Source organism: Triticum urartu, chromosome 5A (assembly GCF_056163025.1).
Source record: "Triticum urartu cultivar PI428250 chromosome 5A, HENAU_Tu73, whole genome shotgun sequence".
Lineage (NCBI taxonomy): Eukaryota > Viridiplantae > Streptophyta > Magnoliopsida > Poales > Poaceae > Triticum > Triticum urartu.
The window spans coordinates 429139424-429148856 of NC_141877.1; the positions used below are offsets into that span (position 1 = coordinate 429139424).

Here is a 9433-nt window from a genome sequence, read left to right on the forward strand (position 1 = left end):
CTGCACTAGTGGCCTAGTGAGCTTATTGAATAAGCTCATGTTGGATCTACCACCCATGCCACTGTCAAATATGGACGACAACCAAAAGAAAGAGCCCGACGTCGGCCAAGTGTAGCTCGCAAATGCCAAGTGAAGCGTCGACATGACATGTCGCCAAACACCTTGCAGTCAAATGAAAGCCTATATCTAGACCTAAACCACCTCTACTAATTACAATGATGTTCCAACCACCTCTCCCATTCCCACCATGACCATCGTCGAAAGAGGAGTGGATAGGTCTGGACGAAAAGCTCGTTGCTTGAGAGCTTATTGAGCACTCGAAAGCTCGCCTCATTTGAGCTTGTTCTCGTTAGTTAACGAACCAAATCGAAGAAAAAATGTAGCTTGCTAAGATTAACAAGCGTAACGAGCAAGCTCACGAGTTTCGTGAGCAACTCATTTGGCTCGTTAAAATTCAAAGGGTCCAACCCATTAAGCCGTTATTGATATTAATTGCCAAGGCTCGGCCGCTCAACCTACGAACCCACTTCCTTGTTGCCCACCGGCCTCCTTATCCATCTTCTGCACTTAGTTGGCCTAGTCGAAGTTGAATGGATAGCACATTATGAATGTGTGCGTGATGCTTTTAGTTGTTTACAATTGTAAGAGTACTCGATAGTTTAACGAGCATTAAACTGACCGAGCTGATCATAAATTTTAGCTTAATATTTTTAGTGGGCTTAACAAACCGAGCCTTAAAACGATCACGAACTTAAAGATTTGAGCCTTAACTAGTCGAGCAACCCTAGAGAAAAGAGGGATGAGTAGATTCAAGGTAACTCTCGAGGAATGGTTGGTTCTATGGGACCTTAGCAGAACGATTTCCCGACTGTCTACTACAACAAGGTTTGTCCGGCTCCGGTGAAGGAGGAGCGATGACAGCGGCGCGTCTTCGGCTCGCTTCAGTGTTTGTAGTCGTCGCTAGGTGGTCTATGGATCTGGATGTAATTTTTATTATTTCTAGTATTCGTTGTACTACCATGTTTGAAGATGAATAGATTGAAAGTTTTTTCGGAAAAAAAAACAAACATAGGGAAAACATAGAAGGAACAAGGGGAGGTCAACGATGTGCCTCCTCGGTCAAGGGATCATGAAAGAGCAGTGGGGGAAGGAAGGTCAACAGTGGTCTAAATTGAATTGGCAAGGAAACTGCGGTTTTTTCTTCTTCTTTTGAGAAATAGGATAGGAAACCAGTGGTTAAGAGGTGCGCGAAGATGAAGATTCATTGGACGTTGGACCGTTGACGCCGGGGGAAGGCTGCCAGGGTGTTTCGTGCAGAGCAAATGCCCGGTCCAAGTTCATGGCCGCATCCCTTAAACGTTGAACGGGTATAGTAATCGGCCCAGTTAGCCGACAGACACCACCTTCCGTGCTGCTGCAACCTGGAAGCAACAAACCCCCCCTCCACCACTCATGGGCCGTCACCGGGCCACTCTTCCTCCACCACTCCCAACCCCCCACCTCGACGCCTTCACATTTGTCTCCTCTCCTCTCGGCTCTCGCCTGCACCGCACCGCACGGCCCGTCCACCCGACCCACCTAGGCCCTAGCCACCTGGCCCGTGCCACGCCTCTCCTTGTCCCGCGCACCGCACCGCCCCACGCCCCCGCCACCACGCCAGTACAAATAAGCGACCGGCCGATCCAGTGTGCCGCCCTCCTCAAACCAGCAACGCCCGCGTCAAACCCATGTGCCCGCCCCCATCTCTACGTGCCCAGACCCACCTAGTTAAAGATCCCATGACGCGTACCGCCCCCGCCTAGTTAAAAGATCCCATACAAGCCGCAGCAGCAGCAGTGGCCATAGTGACTAGTAGTGAACTTCCAAAACAAGTCGGCAACGTCCGAGCACACAATGGCGAGAGGGCGGGAGGGCGAGGTGAGGACCCTGGTGCTGGGCAAGTACGAGCTGGGGCGGATGCTGGGGCAGGGCTCCTTCGCCAAGGTCTACTACGCCCGCGACCTGCGCGACGGCCAGAGCGTGGCCATCAAGGTCATCGACAAGGCCCGCCTCCGCCAGACGGACGGCATGGTGGAGCAGCTGCGCCGGGAGATCTCCGTCATGCGCATGGTGCGCCACCCCAACGTCGTCGGCATCCGGGAGGTGCTCGCCAGCCGCCAGCGCGTCTTCGTCGTCATGGAGTACGCGCGCGGCGGCGAGCTCTTCGCCAAGGTCGCCCGCGGCCGGCTCACCGAGGACGCCGCCCGCAAGTACTTCCAGCAGCTCGTCGCCGCCGTCGCCTTCTGCCACAGCCGCGGCGTCGCGCACCGGGACCTCAAGCCCGAGAACCTGCTGCTCGACGAGGAGGGCCGCCTCAAGGTCACCGACTTCGGCCTCGCCGCGCTGCCCGAGCAGCTGCGCCACGACGGCCTGCTCCACACCCAGTGCGGCACCCCGGCCTACGTCGCGCCGGAGGTGCTCCGCAAGCGCGGCTACGACGGCGCGCGCGCCGACATGTGGTCCTGCGGCGTCGTGCTCTACGTCCTGCTCTGCGGCTTCCTCCCCTTCCAGCACGACAACTACGTCAAGATGTACCAGAAGATCTTCAAGGGCGAGTACCAGATGCCGCCCTGGGTCTCCGGCGAGGCGCGCCGCCTCATCGGCCGCCTGCTCGCCGTCGACCCCGCCAAGCGCATCTCCATCCCGGAGATCATGCTCACGCCCTGGTTCAAGAGGGGGTTCGTGCCGCCCGTCCCCTCCTCCCCCGCCACGCCCAGGAAGTGGGACGACGACAACGCCGCCGCCCTCATCGACGGCAGCGAGGACAGCTCCGGCAACATCTCGCCGCGGACGTGCAATGCGTTCCAGCTCATATCATCCATGTCCTCCGGGTTCGACCTGTCGGGGCTGTTCGAGAGCGAGCAGAAGGCGGCGACGGTGTTCACCTCCCGCGCACCGGCGGCCACCGTGTTCCACAAGCTGGAGTCCGTGGGCAAGGCGCTGAGGTACAACACGACCAGAGGGAAAGGGTGGAGGATCAGAATGGAGGCCAAGGCCGACGGCGCCAACGGGCGGCTCGCGGTCACCGCGGAGGTGTTCGAGGTGGCCGCCGACGTGACCGTGGTCGAGTTCGCGCACGACGGCGGCGACGCGCTCGACTTCAACAAGTTCTGCGCCGAGGACGTGCGCCCCGGGCTCGCGGACATCGTCTGGGCGTGGCAGGGTGACGTGCCCGCCTTGCCGGGCGCCGTCGTTTGATCCAATGCAAATTAGTGATACTGTGTAGGACTTGCCCGATCAGTGCGCCAGCTTGGGCTGTAAATTTTAGTGCTACTAGTAAGTTTCTTCGGGGCAGCCATGACTAGAGTGCTATGGCTCGGTGTAACGCGCAGAGCAACTTGAGGAGAGGTGTCTGTAGATCACGATACATGCGAGGATTTGTGCCTGATGTGTACGTACGTCCGGCGATCGATGTGTACATATATGCAAGAGTAGTTTTGTTCCTGATCAATTCAGCTTTTGTTCCCTGGGATGAGATACGATTCGATGATCACATGGTCCTCTCTATATTTCAGATTCTTATCAGTTGATGTGACGAACTGCTAGGAATCGTGCCTTTTTGTTCTGCTATAAATGGAGATCGTCTATGATTATCGAGCTTACCTAAGCCATTTGTATGTGTCAAAAGGATTAACTTACAGCAAGTAACATAACTTACCAGAAGACAAATTTGCCATTTATAACAAGTAACATAATTGTCATTACATAGCGCTTATCAAGAAACGTTGAGTCTACAAGCTAATAAATGCAACCATCTACTTTATAACATACTTTACACGATAAAGATAGTAAGTAGTAGCATAGACTAGTGTCATATCCATTAGTTAAGGAGTTTAGAATTGCTTTCACAAACAAAAGTAGAAGAAAATCACAACGCCTCTACTATCGTGGCATGATATTTCCTAAGTACTTCGCATCGGCGGTGACCCAAAGCGATGCCTCATTCTTGGTGTTGAAGAGAATGATAGACGGTAGCATGGACTTGTGTTGGAATATGCTCCCATTTCGCTCAACGAAATTGTCCAACAGGTAACCATTAAAATCCTAGGTCTAAAGGTAGAACCAATTTTTGTGGACCTCGATCTTGAAGTCCAATCCTGCCGGAATAGATTTCTTTGCCGCCTTGCTAGGCCCCAAGGCTTGTTTTTTGATTTGGTGAAGATGCCCAACAAACCACGACTAAAAGAAAAGAAGTGCCCAACAAACACGGGCGGAAAAAAATGCCCAACAACTGATATGAAGTCTTAATTGTCTTTCCCTTTTGTCGTTTCAAAGTACCTGGCCTCCATACTCCTTTTATTAAGGGCAAAGGGACCCTAATACGGAGTAGTTGTATTTTTAATTGCAATCATTTTACTACTTTTTAAAGGGGCCCTAATCATTGTTCTCATTGCGTATTTTTGCCTAAGGAAAACATACGCTCGTACGCGGTCGGTGTCGACACAACAGATACTTATATTCATGTTAGAATTATGGAGTACGTACTATTGAACTATGCCAAAATAAATTATCGGATAAAATATTACTACATTATTAAGCAAGAGATGATGACGAGATGGGCCGGAGACCGGCGGGAGCAGCACACTTTTCTCACTAACCACTGATTATTTTGTATGTTTGGCGATTAGCTCAAATGTTGCGGGTGGAATACGAGCCAACTCTCTTGATTAGCCATCAATTCGGTTCCAGTCGAGTCGTGCTCGCTTAGTTTTAGAATAGGTGTCCCGGGGTGCTCGTTTGGGGACGGACAGAGGCTCCGCTTCTGGTCGGACCAGGGCTGGATGGGCAGAGCATCATCGAGCAGCTGGCTCCGCACCTGACGCGCTCCCCGACCACGCGTGGGTGGAGGAGATTAGGACCCGTCACTCCACCACTCCATTTTTGAAGCCGGAGTTAAAAAGTACGGAGCTGGGAAACAAATGCTCCGCGGCTCCTCGTAATTTTAGGAGTGACTCCGAACAGAGCCTAGAGGAGCCTCATCTGTGTCAGCCATCGCGGAATTCCTTCAGTTGTAGGAGGCCATAAGCAACTACCAACCCCCAAACGACCCTGATCACTTTGCCTGGAAACTGTCTTCGAAGGGTCTCTACTCCTTCGGCGACACCTACCAGGCCTTTTTCTTCGGACGGGAGTTTGCCCCTGCCGCTTCGGAGATTTGGCACTCCTCGGCCCCCCTCGATATTAAGATCTTCGTCTCGCTCGCGGTCAAAGACAGGTTGTGGACAACGGATAGGCTGCAATGTCGTGGCTTGCCCAACACACGACAGTGCTAGCCTTGCTGCCAAGTAGACGAGGACTCCACTCATATGTTCCTCGGCTGCCCGTTTTCCCAAGAAGTGTGGTATCACATCCTCTTGCCACTGCGCCTCCACCGGTTCACCCCTTCGGGCTTCCAAACGCTGCAAGATTGGTGGCGTACGATCACGTCTTCAGTCGCCGCCGCACACCGCAGGGATCTTAACACCACCATCGCCGCCACGCTTCGCTTCATCTGGCTAGAGCGCAATAACAGGGTCTTCGAACAGAGGACCTCTTCGGTGACGAGTGTTGTCTCCACCATTCATGTCGAGATCGAGCTATGGAAATCCGCTAGGGTAGAACGTGGGCGTATCTTTGAAGTACATTAGCTCTCTGTTTCCAGGCTGGCTCGCAGCGGCTATGGCTTGTGAGGCCGCAGCTGTTGTTGATGTTGTTGTATTAATCTTTGTTTTCCAATCTTAATGAAAAAGACATGCAACCCTCTTGCATGTTCTTGAAGAAAAAGGTGTCCCGGGAAGCATTTGGACCTTATTAGTGTTTGAGTATTCCTTTCAAGCACGTTAATCACAAAAAAAGGAATTTCTCAAAGCTCAGCGGCCCGAGTATACTCCACGAAATGACGATTAAATAACAATCAATTAAATGACGATCAAATTACCAAGCGGCCAGCTTGGTAAGAGCATCTACAACCAGACTGACAAATCCGGTCCCTTAAACGTCTGCGAACATCACCGGGCGCATCAACAGGCAGTGACCGGCCACGTCTCGAATTAGCTACCATGCATTCGAGTATCTCATATTTGAACCCTTAGATCCATGCAAAACATGAAAAAAAATCCTACGTGCTACTAACTAATCTTCGTCGTCGGAGATGCCCACGACATCGGTGCCGGGCGCTAGGTGGACGGCCGCGTAGGAGGGCTCCTGGTCCTCCTCCTCCCGCTCGACCTCATCCATGTAGGCAAACATCTTCTCCTCCTCCGTGGCGTGTTGCGCCTCCGCCGCCCGCAGGCGACAACGTCTCACCTTCGCATCAAGCGGAGGGAATCGAGGATGGCCTTCGCATCTGCGTCCCCGGCGTCCGCCACATCCTCCTCCGAATCGTCGTCGTCATCCTCCTCCTCCCCCTCCAACTCCTTCTTCGGATTCATTACATCCGGAGGTAGCCCCGCGGCGATCCGGACTTCGCGCCTTACCCGGATCTGCTCAAGGAGCTGCAGTCGGCACACCGGTGTAGAAATGGGTGGCCCCTTATCCGGCGACATGGGGGCATGGCTACTAGTGGTGGCGGACGGGGAGTGGAAAGTAGCGGCGGCGACGGACAGGCGAAGAAAAATGTGAAGGGGTATGGTTTCGGTGCCGGCGGTCGGCTTAAATAGCCGGTCCGGACATTATGTGGCCTGCCGGAGCAGCGCCACGCGGCGACATCGGTGGCGGAGGAGGCGAGTTTCGGACTGCCGGGTTTCCGGACGATTCCGCGTGGGACCCCGACGTCAGTCCGACATGACGGACGCGTCCGGACGCCCTCATATCCTCCTCATATTTAGGCTGGATATAAGGGGTGCCGGTCAGTTCGGACATATGAGGCCTGTTTGAGCACCCGGCTAGATCAAAAATTCGTAATTGGTTAGTGACAGGGCTCCTCGTCCGGGCGTTTGAGGAGGGTTTGTGGTGCCGAGGCTATAGATGCTCTAAGCTACCAACGAAGGAATGCAATCAATGAAATAACGATTAAATTTCATTGCTCCACTGTTGCAAGCTGTTCATTTACCTCTTTGGCGCTCCCATGTCGCCACCATGCGTTGCGTGCCACCGGCGAACTCCCAGCGACCGTGACACCAAATGCTGCACCAACACGTACCTGAACGACGCCAACGTCGTCAAAGCTCCACGCATGAGGGGAGAAAAAGTGCCAAGAAAAGGTTAATGGATGTGTTTAAGTTTCATTGGACTCCCCTTGACTGCTGCTATGCGTGCTGTTGGGGGCTCTTGAAGCTTCTGTCTTGTCATTTTCGCCTACGTGGTTCTGGCGGTGCTGCTGACTCTGCACTCCCTCCCAGTTTCCAGCCACGCTTCGTCGCTTCCGATGGATTACAGGGTTCACTTACCTCGCCAGTCGCCACTCCCAGTTGCTCTCTTGTGGATAAGCGCTAATCCTGATTTGCATCCGGGATTGGCCAAACACTCCGCCGCCTAATCCTAATCCTAATCCTGTTCGTCGTATCTACTCCAGTGGGGAAAGGTCGGAATGCATGTGCAGCGCGCTGTCGATTTTGACGTCTTCCTAATGAGTTGCGGTAGGGTGCATTGTCTTTATACGAGCAAAGCGATGCACCACTTGGCAGTGGCAGTGGCCGGCATCTTCCGCGGATAAGGGCGGCGCAGTTCGGGCATGGAATGCGCGCCGCTCCGGGAGCTTTTGTCCGGCCGAGCAGGTTCGGGAGGTCGGCATTGCTTGCAGGAGAGAAACTGCGTGTGGGCTCTTTTCAGACCGAGAGGGAGATGTACCTGAATCAGCCCCAATGCGGCTACGGTTAACGTTCGAATGCGTATGTGTGTATGGCGGCTAGGTCTGACCCGGAGTGAGCCTGAGCCGGACGCCAAGCTTTCGGTCTCAGGTGTGTCGTGCGAGCTTCAACTGGGGGGTGTCTTGTTTGCGCAGGAGCATTGGGACCGCGTCCAGATCAGGTGGCTTTGGGCATTGTGATCGGGAACCATCATGCACCGCTTTGGTGGATCCGATCGGATTGGTTGTTTAGGGGAAGGAAAGGGTCTTGTCAGTGCGTGCTTATCCGGTTATCCAGGGATCCTTTGCCCCATACGGTCGGAGATATGGTGCATTTTTTATGGATTGTGGCCGCTAACCTCTGCTGCTATTTTTTGCATACTGGCGGAAAAGTACGGGGTAGGAACAAAAGAGCGCATGTAATGTTAATGACATCACCCCCAGGAGATAAGATTAGTCCGGCATGTGCGTGGTTCCAACACGGTTATCTCCAAATGGGTGACCTCTGTTCGTCCTAATCCATCTTTTTGGTCGATCCATAGTGCAAGATCACATGTATTCCTGGTCACGGTGAGAGAGCGCGTATCTAATATAGTAATAATAATACTTTATAATATTTCAAGACAGGGATTCGACGTGTACAGATGACCCGTCCCGTCGTCACACAATGGTTTCACTGTGTGAAAAATGGAAGATGAACGGATGAACATGCCGCAAGAGGGCCACACATTCTGTTACAGAAACGGCAGGTGCTGAATTGCCGATGCTTCCATCCAACAAGAATAAGATAAGATACGGAGATGCTCCGGAGAAATATCTGAACCCCGAGCCGTTTAACAATGCTATGCGCTGACGCGGGCAGGAGCCGGGAGCCGGAACGTCAACTTGGACGATTATTTAGCGGGCCGGCACTCGTTTTCGTTGATCATCCTGCGCCCGCAGCATGATTCCATTTGGCTTGGCAACAAATTCCGGTGTCTTTTTGTTTCGGGGAAAATCGCAAATTCCGGTGTCTTGCGGGAACGTTGGCAACCGGCGACGCCCACGGGCGCAGGCGCTGGCGCCTGATACGTGCGGGTCGCGCCCATGGAGTCCGTGCAAGCAGAAGCAAGGCAGCTGTAAGGGGTGACGGCAGCGGTCGCGTCGGAGAAGACGGATGCCGGCCGGAGTGGACGCTGGCTGGGTCGCTGGCACAGTGACAGGTAGCTGCCGCACGCGACGTCACACGGCTTTGCTTTGCTTTGCTTGTTGGACGGTTCGTTGTGCTGGCGTGCTGCTGGATCTGCCGTGCCCGGTGTCCCTGCGCCAGTGCGGTGCCACGGAACAACTCTTGCGAGCTGCCACGACGGGACACGGTTGAGTGTTGCCAGCTCTCCCGTGCACGTCAAGACCATCAAAATTCCCTGCTTCGCACCACCCTAAGACTATACTTGACAAATCCGATCCTCAAACGCGCGTAGACTGCTCACGCCTCAAATTTACTCCTCTACGTCAGAGTCTCTTATTTCATCCCTGCATCCATACAAACTATGCAAAATAAACTTACGTACTACGACACTCTAGTAACGATTCGTCGTCTGAGATGTCCACGACGTCGGTGCCAGACGCGTAGGAGGGATCCTCCTCCTC

The 9433-nt window shown here is 53.6% G+C and overlaps 1 protein-coding gene across 1 annotated transcript; it reads left to right on the forward strand.

Moving 5' to 3' along the window:
- The first annotated feature begins 1681 nt into the window (after positions 1-1681).
- LOC125509452 (CBL-interacting protein kinase 16-like) lies at positions 1682-3514 on the forward strand. The gene has a single exon (XM_048674432.2). The coding sequence runs from the start codon at positions 1894-1896 to the stop codon at positions 3235-3237; it is 1344 nt and encodes a 447-aa protein (XP_048530389.1). The 5' UTR covers positions 1682-1893; the 3' UTR covers positions 3238-3514.
- The last annotated feature ends 5919 nt before the right edge of the window (positions 3515-9433 follow it).

Bases quoted from the DNA above. Each gene is read 5' to 3' on its own strand.
- LOC125509452 (XM_048674432.2), top strand. From the start codon at position 1,894: ATGGCGAGAGGGCGGGAGGGCGAGGTGAGGACCCTGGTGCTGGGCAAG.